Source organism: Amphimedon queenslandica, unplaced genomic scaffold, assembly GCF_000090795.2.
Source record: "Amphimedon queenslandica unplaced genomic scaffold, v1.1 AMPQUscaffold_13286, whole genome shotgun sequence".
Classification (NCBI taxonomy): domain Eukaryota; kingdom Metazoa; phylum Porifera; class Demospongiae; order Haplosclerida; family Niphatidae; genus Amphimedon; species Amphimedon queenslandica.
The window spans coordinates 130,383-145,139 of NW_003546478.1; the positions used below are offsets into that span (position 1 = coordinate 130,383).

A 14,757-nucleotide genomic window follows, 5' to 3' on the forward strand; every position below is an offset into this window, starting at 1 on the left:
GAGACACCATTATCAGAGAATGTGACATTACAAGTTGTAGCACGATTAGCACCATTAGGACAACTGATTGAGCTTATGACACGAGTAGAACCAGTTGAATTATAATAATCAGAACGAGATCCAATATACTGATCTGGTAAATAAGTGTACCCTAGAGCATTGAATGAAGAATCATAATTGTACATTAAAAATCAAATCTTACCGCTGTAAAATACATTATTGCAAACACCATCCAATTGATAGTAGGTAGGAGGTGGTGATGATAGTGTATTATTAAGACCATTGGTACACACAGGATAATAAACATTATTAACACAAGCCTCAATACGTCCTGTTGCAACATAAGTACCATTAATATAATTAAAGGTACCACGATCAGCCATCTGGAATAACCTAGTACAGGCTGGAGTAACTGTGGAAATGATAAGAATATTAACAATAACAAGTGTATTAAAAAGCAAAAATAAAGTTTGTAGTACTTACTTCTGTTGCAAGTACCACCTAACACACGATCATAATCATAGCAGGAGTTAGGATCAGTTGTAGTGTTAATGGAACACAGAGAAAAGTGAGATCCATTGTATGGACATGATATACTCTCTATCACTGGATTAGAACTTGGATAGAAATACTGATTAGTGTAGCTACTGGAAGAATCTATTACGTATAAAAATTTAAAATGAATATGGCTGCATTTTACAAATAATAATAACTTACTGACATATCCCAATTGAATACAAGCAGCAGCCACAATATCAGATGCATTGAATGAAGCATTACTGAGCCCACACACATATCTATACTCTCCATTAACACATATCTGAAGGCTACCACTCAGGGTTTCAGTACGTGTATCATATGAATCATAGCTACCAGAACTGCCATCAATAAATCTGACAGCACCATCTTCACATACAGCTATAAGGAGGGAAAGGAGGAGGGAAATGAAATAAGTAATAAATAAATAATAATAGTTTTTCTTTCATTATAAAAGTACATCAATTTGTAATGACAAACAATATACTTCCTCATTCCTTCTAGAGACATAAATAATATTTACTTTTGATAAAAAATAATAAATAAATAATGTGCTCTTAAAATCAACTAATACAAGGAGTGTATTGTGTCATAGTACCAGATCAACTCACAGTATGGCCTGCTGCATTGTAAGACAACTTCCATTGAGCTACCAGCAGAAGGACATTGTACTAATATAGCTCCACAATCATCAAGACTAAGAGCATTAGCTGGACAAGTGAAGTTAGTGTAGTAGGCAGTTCCTTGAGGTAGTGTCCCATACTGTGTAGAATTAACCATCAATAGTTGACCAGCTATAAAGGAAATTAGAGGATAAAGTATAAAACAATATACGATAACAAATAAAGCCTCTATTATAATAATATTGCGGCATAAAATACATTTGCATTCATACTTAAATATCCAATAGACTGGCACAAGAAATCAGTTGTATCTTGAGTAATAGACCCATCATTGCACAAAGCATCAATATATCCATCATTACACTGAGTGGGTACACCAGTTATGTATTCAGTCCCATTGACTATACTGGTTGTATTGTAATTCAATGCGACATTATATCCATCACAACCTGGGAAGACAGAAAATAGTAATAAAAGAGTTTCAGTTTTTAAATTAAAAATATCATCAGAATCAACTCAAATTTGTAACGACGTTAATTTTGCATCAGAAAATGTAATCAAAATGAGCCAAAACCAGAAATTAGCCTATTTTTAAATGACCATGATTAAAAATATTCAAGTCGGAATCACCTCAAACTTTATACACAGCACAAGTACATCAATATTCATCAAAAATGTAATAAAAATTGAGGGCAATTTTGGAGCCATTAAAAAAAACCATGGGCTATAAAAAACCATGGGCTATAGTACAGGGTATTTTTCCAAAAGTTGGAGTTTAAAAAGTGGCCGTAACTTTAAAAATTGAAGTTGGAATTGGCTCAAACTTTCTATATAGCATAAGGATGTCAATATGTATCAAAAAATGTAATAAAAATTGGAGGTAATTTCGGAGCCATTTTTTAGAAAAAACCATGGGCTATAGTACAGGGTATTTTTCCAAAATTTGGGAGTTTTTAAAAAATGGTCATAACTTTAAAAATTGAAGTCGGAATTGGCTTAAACTTTCTATGTAGCATAAGTACATCAATATGTATCAGAAAATGTAATAAAAATTGGGGGTGATTTCGGAGCCATTTTTTGGAAAAAACCATGGGCTATAGTACAGGGTATTTTTCCAAAATTTGGGAGTTTTTAAAAAATGGTCATAACTTGAAAATTGAAGTCGGAATCAGCTCAAAATTTCTATGCAGCATAAGTACATCAATATGTATCAGAAAATGTAATAAAAAATGGGGGTCATTTCGGAGCCATTTTTTGGAAAAACCATGGGCTATAGTACAGGATATTTTTTCGAAATTTAGAGTTAAAAAAATGACCGTAACTTTAAAAATTTAAATCGGAATTGGCTCAAACTTTCTATGTAGCATAAGTACATCAATATGTATCAGAAAATGTAATAAAAATTGGGGGTGTGTTCGGGGCCAATTTTTGGAAAAAAACCATGGGCTATAGTACAGGGTATTTTTCCGAAATTTGGAGTTTTTAAAAAATGGCCGTAACTTCAAAAATTCAAATTAGAATTGGCTCAAACTTTCTATGTAGCATAAGTACATCAATATGTATCAGAAAATGTAATAAAAATTGGGGATGATTTCAGGGCCAATTTTTGGAAAAAACCATGGGCTATAGTACGGGGTATTTTTCCGAAATTTAGAGTTTAAAAAAATGACTGTAACTTTAAAAATTCAAATCGAAATTGGCTCGAACTTTCTACATAGCATAAGGACGTTAATATGTATAAAAAATGTAACAAAAATTGGGGGTAATTTTGGAGCCATTTTTCAGAAAAAAAAGCATAGGCTACCCAATGCATCATTAGTTTAGTTGATGGTTTTCTCATTCGCTTACTTGCACGTCTAACAGAACAGCGTAGAGTATAATCCAATGATCCATTGTAACAGGCTGGATTAGTGGCTAGCATACCCTCAGTACAATTAGAAGGACCATACGGAGTGGAAATGCACATGAAATTTGTCAGGTAAGCAGCACCAAGTGGTAGTCTTGAGTTTGAAGCAACCTGTTCTCCATCTAAAAAGAAGAGTAAGTAAAGGGCATTACAAAAAAATGTTTTGGATTTTAAAAAGAGATAATAAACTGTAGAGTTTAAAAAACGAAGAATTGATCATAAAATCATAAAATTACTTAAATATCCGAGCCCATTGCACAACAACTGGGCTGCACCATCAAATATACTCCCGTCATCACAATATCCAATCAGTACTCCATCTTGACATATCCCAAAGATACCAGTGACAACTTCAGTCCCATTTATATACGTGGTCTCATTGTTGTACAGACTAAACTCAGGACCATCACAAAGAGCTGGAGAAAAGAGATATAATATGAAGAAAAGAGGAAAGTAAAATCAAAATAGAAGGAGCAAGACACATAAAAATAGATAGATAAAAATAAAATGCATTTTGCCTAATAAAAAATGTACATTGGTAGCTTGTTATAATGCATGCTAGTACACTAATAATAATAATAATAATGATGAAGTATTTATCTCACATAAAGGACAAGTGAAAGACAGATATCCATTGGTGCAATCATCCCCAGAAAACATGGGATTAGAGCAACCTGTTAAATAGTCACAATTTAAATCAGTGACAGTATAACTGATGTCGTTCTCGTTGAGTGGAGCTAAAGTAACATTAGGAGGAGTACCAACATATCCAGCTATAGAAAGAAAGGAGTGTATAGTAATAACAAAATATAATAATAAAGTAATAATAATAATAATAATAATGATAAAATAGTAATAATAATAATGATAGCAATAAAAAGTATGCACACACAGACTCATGTAACTAACAAGTGATATTGAATTGAGAACAGAGTATTACTGTTCCCACATATCCAACAGATGCACCATTACAGACTGGAGCAAAAGTCCCATTGGCACACACAAGAGGATATCCAGTTACATAATCAGACGTTACAATAGTACTATTGAATTGAGTCTGCCCAGGGAAACAGTCAGGAAAATCAAACTGAGCATTGGTTGACTGTATACTGGCTGACGCCAGCAATGACAATAAATAAATAATTCTCATTGTGTGAGCTATTGAGGAGAAAAAAAGAAAGGGAGGAGTTGGATATTTAACAGATTTGTACACTCAAAAACATAATGTACCTTTTTTGAATTGCTCGACACTTTGAGAGATAAGCCTGTCCATAAGAATGACATAAAAAAAAGAAGAGAGAAAAATGTTATACTCTAAAATTCATTACCACTACATGTCAATTAATGTTCACCTGAACTAACAGCTGGTTCAGACAGTTATTACAATGATAATAACCTCAGCAATGAATAAATGATAGAGGTCACCATGTGCCAAGCACATGCTATGCTAAATTATTAAGTTAATTCGATGTAGTTAAAATACCTGAAACATGCTATGAGTATATTAACAGTGATGTGTGTGTGTGTGTGTGTGTGTGTGGTAAAGGAATGAATTGATTTACATTTTAGGCTATCAATATTCTTCCCATACATTGATAATGATAAAGGATAGAGGGAGGGGCAGATAGGGAGAAAGGAGGCTACATGTACATAAGCCATGTCTTTAATGTGGGACATCACCTTTTGCTAATAATGTCTAATCTAACTACAAGAATAATTCAAGGCATGAAATCACATTTTACTTAAGCCTTAAAGCCTGATAGAATACATTATATAATATACTAAACACAAAGAAGGAAGTAAATTCATATTGAAATTGTTTTGGAATCAAACTGTACAATTATAAACTAATGCATTATCAAATTTTAAAAAGGACACTAAGAGAATAATATTTTTATTACAACAAGCACTACAACAACATCACGCAGGAGTTACACTATATGCTACAATAAAGCAATATTACTAACTGTACTAGCATAAAATATAACACATAGTGCAGGCAGGAAGGAGAGCTACAGCCCTGACAAATTATTGTAGAACAAGAACAAGTGTAACAGAATTAACAGTGACACAAGAATAATGCTAAGCAGTCTTGAATCTTATTAACCTGTGTCTATCACTACTGGTGCTACTACAGAACACATTCCACAGACACTAGGTCACTACTAATAAGGATGAATTATTACAGCAAGAAGAGTGTCATAGGATATAGTAAGGAGCAGTGACTGGTGACAGAGAAAATGGGAGTGAGCTAGAATAAAACTTTGTCAACATACACATGTAACTTGATAAAGCATTCACATATGAGCTTCAGGTCATATTATTGTATTTATGAATAACATGACTTGATAGACTATTATAGACAGGCACAATAAATGCACCTACATGTATAGCAGTACTCTTATTAAGCAAAGTAAAGGATTCAATATACACATGATATTCTATTTCAATATATTTAGATAAACATATTTAGGTATAACATAAGCATGACAGTTTACTAACAAGGCAAAGTGGCTTAGGGCAGACAAAATCAATGATGGTAAATTTACTGTAATCATAAATTATAATGCTGTAAGAGTAGCTCTTGCTAACTTCTCATATAACAGAATTATTATTAAGACCTTAAGACCTACAGTACATCATCAGTTAACAGCAGATGGAGACAGTAAATGTATACTGTACATTTGTCTGATGCATGTAGCTCAACTAATAATCACAATATCTTATCAAAGTAAGGGAGACTCAGAGCATGTAAAATGTACCAGTTGTTTAAATTAAGACTCTAATGTGAAGAATGTAATATTAAACACTGTTTGTTTATTTGATTGTATCTGTGTGCCTATGTGCAGTCAAGTGCGTGACAGTATTCATTGCAGTCAATATGCACTTCATGCATCTATTGATTTACTGGGTACACAAAAAATAAAGAAAACAAACACACATTTAAATGCCAAAAATAAGTGTCAATTATAGTGCTAACAATGCGAAAAAATTTGAAAAGAAAACTATTATAATTTATTATCTATCACCAGTATTTTATTACTATCATAATCAAGCAGTTAAATATTTTGCCAAGGTTACTCTTAGAAACTAAAACTTCTCGAGAGCGAACTGAAACACATGCAGAAAACTGCTCAAAAATAACAAACCAGCACTGCACAATAAAACATGTTAGCATTCATGAGGATCACAATGCAGTTAAAATCATAGACGACCTTTATCAATTGAACTCTGCCCTCCATCAGGTAGCAGTGGTAGGGGAGGGGAAAATCCAGGGCAATGTGTATAAAGACTGTCTGGCTTATGTATAATATGAGCTAATTAGCAAGAGACAATAATGCAAAGTGTGAGTTTATTAACAGCTATTCATGGCAACAGAATTCACAAATCAACTACAATAGCATCATGTTCATTTATATATATCTATAGAGCTGTCTTCTACGTGTGAGTAATCCTCCAATACACATTGTAAAGCATATATTGCAATACAGGAGATACTACATGTACATACTACAGTCCATCCTTACAAAGTTAGTCTATTACAAAGTGTCCACACATGATTAGTCTAATTAAGTTAACTAAACAACAAGCCGGCTGGACTTTTACATTTGTTTTAGTTAGACTAGATCTAATGGCCCCGTACTTACAGGCTTTCCTTCTTCCTCGCTGTACCAGGATCTGCGGCTGAGATGAGTCTTTTTGATAACCAACAGCGAGCAACGAAGAGCAAGCGACTGCAGAGAGAAGCGTGGCAAAAATGGCAGGTTATCTATAATTAATTAGATCTATGACTTGCTATGACGCCACTGCAGGATGCAAACTCATCCAGTGGTGTGGGAGAGCACATTACAGTGTTGATAGACACTATGTGCAGTCCTAATAAGATGCACTAACACTTTATCGAGCCAACTTGTTAAAATTTGCAGTTCACATATCTATCAAATTAAATAATGAGGGATTGCATTGAATGAAATGAATACGAAAGAGTTACTGGAGACAAAAAAATAATAATACTTAATTAAGAAATGGGAGGGGGGGAGAAGACAAACTATTGATTAAAACACTTATGAGTTAAAATTAGAGCTCTGTCTTTTCATCGCCTTCAAGGGCATCTTCATTGACAACTACAGTAACTGATGTTGATGTGACATAACGAGGCTCATCATCTTCATCAATATTACTCTAAAAATAAAAATGTAAAAATTAAAAGTCGTACAATCATCAAAAAAATTATGAAGTCGTACAACCATCAATCAATGCAGTCATAAATTTTTTACATGCACATGTACTTAAAATTTTAACTTACAACAGCAAGTGGCTCCTTCTCGTCAGCCCTAGCCATTTTAGTCTCGTCAGTCAAATATTTTCCTGAAATATCCAGTCCATATGTTTCCTGAGCTCCCCTTGTATCGGCAGCAAACTCATACTTTCCAGTTCGTCCTGGGATCATTCTAGCAATGGGTCTAAAAGCTAAGCGAGTATCAGAAGTACGAGCAAACGTCAGTATAACGAGTAACAGAGCATGAATCATGGAGAAGGAGCCAAATACATACTGAAGGGCAGTTGATCCGGGACCAGTGATGTTGTACTGAGTACCAGTGATGGCAAATACCCATACAACACCAAATATAATAAAGAGGATCAACCCAGCGTAGTAATGAGATATGACCGAGTCTTTACGGAATTGCTTCTCTGCTGAGGTCATTTCGAAGCAATAAATAAGGAAGAACGACACACAATAGCTGATTAAGGTTGTTAGGTAAAGGACAGCCACTGGCATAACATATCCAGAGTAGAATAAAAACTTTTGTGGACGACAGCTGAAAGAAAAAATAAAAAAATTAAAAGTGACTAGTAATTAATAAAGTGTAACATACAACACATTTTCCATAGCATAATAATTATATCCAAGAGCAGCAGAAATAATAACAATGACAGCAGGCAATACTAAAAGATAACGAATGAAGAAGAATAATATATGTGACAATGCAGCTTACTTAGTGCAAAAACCAATGACACAATAAAGTAGTGGCGGGTGAAAGCATTGCCACCAATTCCCATACGAAGTTTAACAGCATAAAACAATCCTTCAAACATTAGCCAGACAAAGTAGACCAAACTGAAGTAATGGAACAATCCAGCAAATGTACCGCAGAAACCTAAGATGTAATGTTAAAGATGAATTGCTACTAATGTACATGTACTTACCAGTTGAATCAGTGTATGTAGCAGCAGTAGCCAATACAAAGACAAAGTAGAGTATTATGAGTGTTATATGAGATGTAGCTAGCAATCTACCCTCTGGACAATGACGCTGTGCACTACACAAAGAAAGTATATTTAAAATGTAGAGAGAGTGTGTGTGTCTTACTCTGATGCTAGGTGACCAATAACAGCAACCAGAATTAATACTATAGAAATGATGAGACCAATAAAGAGTATTGGCTCAGGACTGTATTCTTCAGTAACTGGTTCAGTAGGAGGAGTAACACCAGTAGGAGTCGGTGTTGGTGTGGTTGAAGATGAAACAGGAGCATCCCTCTATAAAAGAATAAGAGATAATAGCTGTTGCTTTAACTAGCCAGATTTTTTAGATGAGCTATTCCAATCACATAAAATAATGCTCAAAATGCTTGTGGCTGCAATGTACATTTATTTAGTATATTACCTGTACAACAGCAAAACTTGATAAATGAGTGACAATGCAATTGACACCAGTAGCTGTAGGGACAGTAGTTATACCAGTAGTAGACCAAGTGAAGCCTAAATATTAGAATAAAATATTAATGAATCACACCCATGAAATTTATAACAAATAATTATTTGTGACTTACTAGTAGTATCCCAGAAAGCACACTCAGATATGGTATTGCTTGGAGTTGCCTGGCGCCTCCTGCGTGACGAGCCTGTGTTCAGAGTGATAGTGAATGAGAGTGTTATCGGATCACTGAGTTCTTGTACAGTAACACGTGATCCTCCATCAATGTAGATATCAATGGAGAGGACAATAGACTCAACACGTACAGGAGGAGTATTACTACTTGTATCTCTCGGTTGGAATAATTTACTATTAGTAATCGCAGAGAAACCAATTCTAGCAGAGCCATTCACACCAACATTTGTTAAAAGAGTAGGTGGTATGGATACTGAATTAACATTGGTTGATGAAGAGGTGGTGTTCTCATCCAGTGTTCCCGTTGAAGTTGTGCCAATAGAGAATTCAGCACCATTAAATGTAGAAGCTTCGACTGCCTGAGCTTCAATAGCTACATTAGGTCTAACTACAGTCACTGAGCCACCTCTTGTGATATTTGCAGTCCTTGCCATGGCCTCAATTACATTGACAATCCTGTATTAATAAAAACATGATTAAAGTTCTCCCTTTTAATGTAAGACCAGTATTACATTACAATACATACCTTTGTGATCCATTGCTAGATTGCTGACTCTCCTCCAATACAGAATCTGGTGCATCAAGGATATTATTCATTGTGCTCATTAGTGAATCCAAAACCTATTAATGATAAAATTTAAAGTTAACAATTAAGAAGTCAGACACAAATGAAAAGAAAAAGTGAGCATTTCATTTTGCAAGATACAAAAAAATTTATAAAAGTTATGCATACTTCGGGATCAGATGCATCTTCAGCAACCTCTTCAGCTAGCGTACCAATGAGGCCAATATCAACAGGATCAATCTCTTGAGTATTAGTAGTGATGTTAGTCAATTGTGTGGCAACCTCTTCTGCATTATCATTCTATAATAGAGAAGGACAGAAATCAGTGAGGAATTGAAAAACAAAAAAGGAAAGGGCAAAGGATGGTAAAGGAAAGAATTAATAATCTATTAAATTCAATTCTGTTGATGCAATCATGCATACTGTATACTATCTAGCACTCTCTTACCATTGATAGCTGACAGAGTCTGGTAGTAGTTTGGTCAAAAATACATTGAGTAGTATTAGGAGTTAACCATACAGCAGGGGCACTGAACGTACCATTACATCTTCTTATTCCTACAGCTCCAAAATTAGTTGTCTATGAAAAAATGAGGAATGCCATACTTGCACACTCAAAATGAACATAACTTGTATTCACAATAATTGTTACAATACTTACAATATCTCCACAGGGACAGATTGGTCTTGCAACAACACGGACATCAACCTCAGGCCACATTATATTCAATGAACTACCAGCAGTCACTGGTAGTGTCTCAGGAGAACAACCATCTAATAGAAATGAATACATTAATGATCAATGTGTTGGAGCTAATATAATGAAGTGTCATGTTGATTTTGTTTTACTAAAAATAATGTAATGATAATAATGTTTTATTCATACCAAATCTCATAACTGGAGAGAAGCTAATGCCAGGATAATTTGCAGCAATATCAGCAGTAAGAGCATTCAGTGAGTTTGTAATTCCATCAGTATTAGCCATTGGAGGAACTCGTAGAGTGAAGATAAATAAGACACCAGCACCATCACTCCTATATACATGTATGTATGTTGAAAAAATGTAGTATTATACATAATAAGAGATACAATCAGTGATGAGAATACATAATGACATGAAATATGCTTAAAATCAACTTTAAAGGTGTAAAAAAGCAAATAAATATATAATGACTTACGCAAGGGCATATGTAATGTCAGCAACTATTATACCACTACCAGGTGAAAGTTCATTACCAACAAGAGTATCACGAGTCTAAAATAAGGAGATATGCAGTAACCAATAGTGTGTAGTGTTGTAATATTGAATTACTTGATTATAAACTGCTTCAATAGCAGGAGGCAACTGTACTTGTCTTTTTCGACTCGAGGAAGCTGTTAGTGTTGTAACGTATTGCCTGATATCTATTAAGAATAACGAGCACATTAATGAATAGGAAAATTAGGTATTGTATATAGTCAATTAAAACTACTCATAACTCAAAAATTATCTGGAACTTTTTGCAAAGCAGAAGGTAAACAGGTGAGCATTTGGTTGTTTTGGTGAAGTCATAACATACCATTAATAGTAACTGTTGCAGTAGCTTGAACCATTCCTTCACTATTCATAGCTCTACAAGAATAAGTTCCTCTCTGAGCAGGCTGAATGCTATCAATAATGTAGATTGGTGAGTTGGCTCCAGGTATAAGAGTCCCTTCTAAATACCAAGTGATGACTGGCTGTGGAGCACCTGTTGCTACACAAGTCAAGTTGACAAGACTTCCTAGTGGAACATCTTGATCCATTGGAGGAGTCACAATTACAGGAGCAGAATTGATTACAACTGTACAAAAATAAATATAACAAGATCATTCTGCATGTTATTTGGCTACCTGGTGTTTCACAGTTTCTTCCAAAGAAATTATCAGGACAGACACAATAATAATCATTCACTTCATCAACACAATATCCATTGACACATGGAGTGCTTCCACCATCAATAATACACTCATTCCTTGCTATAAATAAAAAAGTAAGAGAAAAATTATTTATAATAACTTATAATACTTATGATTTAGGCATACGTGTTATTGAAACAGCAATACGGTCCAATAGGCTTGGTAGAGAAAACACAGGAGGAACACGGCATAAATACTGACCACTATCACCAGTCAATGTGTTTTGTATCATCAATTGACTTGTACTAGTATAGAGTCCAGTGCTAGTATCAATAGTGGAGCCAGTGCTTATTGTAACACGGTTAGTTAATGTGATTAGGCTACTACCCCTGAACCAAGAGAAGGTTGATACTTCTGGATAGCTGCTTGATACAGTGCATGTAAGTGTTAGTGTGTTCCCTTCTTCTATTGACTGAGCTACTGCAGTGACATCAATCGTACCAGCAACTAGTGTAAAAGAATGGGAATATCATAGCTGGGACATGATACTTAATAAAAACTAACCTAGTACTATAAGAGATCCATATCCAGTAGCTATTCCATTAGTAGAACTTCCTACACATTGATACACACCAATATCTGGTACCATAGCAGTGTTAATGCTCAAACTGGTACTATACTGATTGACTCCATTATAAACTGTTGGACTAACAACTAGTCTAACTCCACTTGTCAGTGGACTGCCATTAGTAGTACCAGTCAGTGATGCATAGTACCATTGTGCTGTCATCATTAGCTCTGATGTAAATGAACAGTTAAACATAACATTGCTTCCATTAATAACAGTGTAGTTCTGAGGACTAGAGATTAATTGTGGTCCAGCTACAGAAGAGCAAAAAATTAATTGATAAATAAAAAATATATATTAGTAAAAATTACCTATTATGTTTAGTGTCTCTGTGGTGCTGTTAACAACTGTTCTTGACACATTAAAATCAGTCAAATTAACACGACAATCATACTCTCCGGCATCAGACAGCATGAGGTTCTCAAATGCTAACACCAGACGAACAGCAACAGTTTCATTATCACAACGATAATAACCATAATAACCACACCTATACTGTTCCACCTCAGACTCTGTGAGATTGTAACGACCAGAAACTGAAGAAAGACGAGCACCATTACGATACCAACCAATAGAGTTTAACTGGAAGTCACCAGACAAGAATTGATAGTCCAGTGTACAAGTCAATGTTAAGTTAGTGTTAGGACCAAGTGTAGCAGTACCATTGATTGTAGTATTGATAGCAACTAAAAATAGAATTTAAAAATTCAAAATTCATAATTGTTATTATAGTGACAGGTTATAGCAGGAGTACATGTAGAGCACTTACGAATGACAGGTTCACAGGCCACAGCAGCTGCTTGAGTGTAGTTACAAGAACTCAAGAGGTCTCCATTGATTGGAGTACAATTAGAGAACGATCCTTCTCTACCAGTACACTGCAAACCAGCCAGTACAGGAGGGAGATTATTGTAACCATAACTACCAGCAGATAAATTCCTTGCCACTATAGCATAAAAATATCAATATGTATCAGGAAATGTAACAAAGATTGGGGGTGATTTTGGAGCCATTTTTTTAGAAAAACCATTGGCTATAGTACTCAGAAATTGAGAGTTAAAAAAATAGTCATAACTTGAAAAATCAAAGTCAGAATCGGCTAAAAATTTCTACATAACATAAGGACCTCAATGTATCAGAATACTTCTAAAGTTTATACTATCAAAATTAGCTAACATAATATCAAATGTTTATTACTCAAAAACATTATTTTCACAAGTATTTTATTAACAATTTATTACTTACAATCATGATTGAATCCGGCTAGAGAGCAAGTGACTGAAGCATCATAAAGATCAAAACCAATTCCACAGATACTCCTCCATGTTCCAAAGTAACAAAACTCTGGTCGACCAGTATAATTATTGGGACCACCTACAATTCTTACATCTCCATGATAACACATACGAGGAACTATACAATAAGAAAAATTATAGGTATTATTTGCTATAAGTATATGTTTACCTTGTAAGCAGGTAAGTAATATTGGACCACCTCTAGTGTCACAGTTGCCATTAAAGGTTGTGTAGTTGCAGTTATCATATTCACTGAATATAGGACAGGAGAGATTAGTGGCTGAATAAGTACTATTAGGAGCTGTAAAGTTAGACTCAGAACCTATCACTGGACCAAGGGTATACCCTGTGGTGAAAAGAAGAGGAGAATATATATAACTTACTGAAGGTATAAAAATGGAGTCTCACTTACCATAATATCCAGTCCTATAGCAAATATAACGGAGTTCCTCTTCACTCACTCCATCTCTACATATTGGTATGTAATCATAAGTAACACAGATTTGAGGATAGCCAGTGACAAGGTACTGATTGTTGTTGAGACGACCAGAACCATAAGAACCTTGTCGGATTTGAATATTACCAGAACCACAACTATAAGGACCTAAGGAAGAGAAAATAGGTGCAATAGTTACACTAAACAACTGGATCTGTCTATTATAAATATGATCATATTTTTGTTTACCATTAATACAAGTGACAATGCTAGGTCCACCATAGCCAGTACAAGACTGTGTGTTAGTGGTGTAATTGCAAGAACTATCAGCATAAGGACTATCAGCTGGACAACTGAAGTCAGTAATGTAATTAGGTATGAAGTTGACTCCATAATCCTTAGCTGATCCAACTAATGGATATGGTAGACCAGTTTTAGACTGATAATTTGTACTGCATACAAGATCAATGTTAGTAGAAGCTGTGAACATAGAATAATAATAATAATAATAATAATAATAATAATAATAATAATAATAATAATAATAATAATAATAATAATAATAGTAATAATACTATTAACATTATGAAGCTCACTTAGAGTGTTATTGCAGTATACTGCTTCTTGCATATTGATACATGTAGATAGTCTACCAATGAAACCATAACGACTATCAGTAGTAGTGATAAATGAAGAATAGTATACACTCTGATATGATGAATAACAGCTACGAGCTGCATTAAAATGGAAAATGTTTTAATGATATCACAATTCACAATCATTTTATGAAACACGACTTATGTAGTATCACTAAAATTAAATGAATAACTCACATGGTCTAAAGCACTGTATTACAGCATTGTTACTGGCACACTCTACACTATCATTAGCTGGTCTTGCATCATTTATACAATCATATATTGATGAACTCCCATAGCCATATTGACAGGTAAAGTTAGTGTATACTCTATCATTTGATCCATACAATGATGTAT

The 14,757-nt window shown here is 34.4% G+C and overlaps 3 protein-coding genes across 3 annotated transcripts in view; all 3 read right to left on the reverse strand.

Annotated features, from left to right (window-relative positions):
• Positions 1 to 191: 191 nt before the first annotated feature.
• LOC109583710 (uncharacterized) lies at positions 192 to 6,865 on the reverse strand. Its single transcript, XM_019999143.1, has 11 exons — positions 6,714 to 6,865; positions 4,297 to 4,331; positions 3,976 to 4,224; positions 3,672 to 3,839; positions 3,303 to 3,482; positions 3,009 to 3,188; positions 1,433 to 1,609; positions 1,149 to 1,331; positions 718 to 918; positions 484 to 657; positions 192 to 412 (listed from the first exon to the last, which is right to left on the reverse strand). Exons 3-11 carry the CDS (start codon positions 4,214 to 4,216, stop codon positions 192 to 194), a joined length of 1,725 nt encoding a protein of 574 aa, XP_019854702.1. The 5' UTR covers positions 4,217 to 4,224; positions 4,297 to 4,331; positions 6,714 to 6,865.
• Positions 6,866 to 6,985: 120 nt separating this feature from the next.
• On the reverse strand, positions 6,986 to 7,977 carry LOC109583726 (uncharacterized). Its single transcript, XM_019999171.1, has 3 exons — positions 7,944 to 7,977; positions 7,373 to 7,886; positions 6,986 to 7,248 (listed from the first exon to the last, which is right to left on the reverse strand). The coding sequence occupies exons 1-3, from the start codon at positions 7,955 to 7,957 to the stop codon at positions 7,144 to 7,146; spliced, it is 633 nt and encodes a 210-aa protein (XP_019854730.1). The 5' UTR covers positions 7,958 to 7,977; the 3' UTR covers positions 6,986 to 7,143.
• The window catches only part of LOC109583711 (uncharacterized), a gene marked incomplete at both ends in the record, with an annotated part of 12,630 nt that continues 5,839 nt past the window's right edge, over positions 7,967 to 14,757 (reverse strand). Inside the window, 18 exons of the mRNA XM_019999144.1 lie at positions 7,967 to 8,013; positions 8,064 to 8,225; positions 8,275 to 8,387; positions 8,438 to 8,607; positions 8,735 to 8,829; positions 8,901 to 9,415; positions 9,486 to 9,580; positions 9,693 to 9,824; positions 9,973 to 10,104; positions 10,186 to 10,298; positions 10,411 to 10,559; positions 10,704 to 10,780; positions 10,838 to 10,929; positions 11,085 to 11,348; positions 11,398 to 11,523; positions 11,590 to 11,910; positions 11,968 to 12,285; positions 12,343 to 12,717. Of these exons, the coding sequence (XP_019854703.1) occupies positions 7,967 to 8,013; positions 8,064 to 8,225; positions 8,275 to 8,387; positions 8,438 to 8,607; positions 8,735 to 8,829; positions 8,901 to 9,415; positions 9,486 to 9,580; positions 9,693 to 9,824; positions 9,973 to 10,104; positions 10,186 to 10,298; positions 10,411 to 10,559; positions 10,704 to 10,780; positions 10,838 to 10,929; positions 11,085 to 11,348; positions 11,398 to 11,523; positions 11,590 to 11,910; positions 11,968 to 12,285; positions 12,343 to 12,717 (3,296 nt within the window). The remainder of the gene's footprint in view (positions 8,014 to 8,063; positions 8,226 to 8,274; positions 8,388 to 8,437; positions 8,608 to 8,734; positions 8,830 to 8,900; positions 9,416 to 9,485; positions 9,581 to 9,692; positions 9,825 to 9,972; positions 10,105 to 10,185; positions 10,299 to 10,410; positions 10,560 to 10,703; positions 10,781 to 10,837; positions 10,930 to 11,084; positions 11,349 to 11,397; positions 11,524 to 11,589; positions 11,911 to 11,967; positions 12,286 to 12,342; positions 12,718 to 14,757) is intronic.

Excerpts from the sequence above, each read along its gene's own strand:
- LOC109583710 (XM_019999143.1), bottom strand. The coding sequence starts at position 4,216 with ATGAGAATTATTTATTTATTGTCATTGCTGGCGTCAGCCAGTATACAG. Across the intron at positions 1,610-3,008 it reads CTGTTCTGTTAGACGTGCAA|GTTGTGATGGATATAATGTC; the intron begins GTAAGCGAATGA and ends CTGTCTTCCCAG. Across the intron at positions 658-717 it reads TATTCAATTGGGATATGTCA|ATTCTTCCAGTAGCTACACT; the intron begins GTAAGTTATTAT and ends TATACGTAATAG.
- LOC109583726 (XM_019999171.1), bottom strand. Across the intron at positions 7,249-7,372 it reads AGAAGGAGCCACTTGCTGTT|AGTAATATTGATGAAGATGA; the intron begins GTAAGTTAAAAT and ends TTTTATTTTTAG.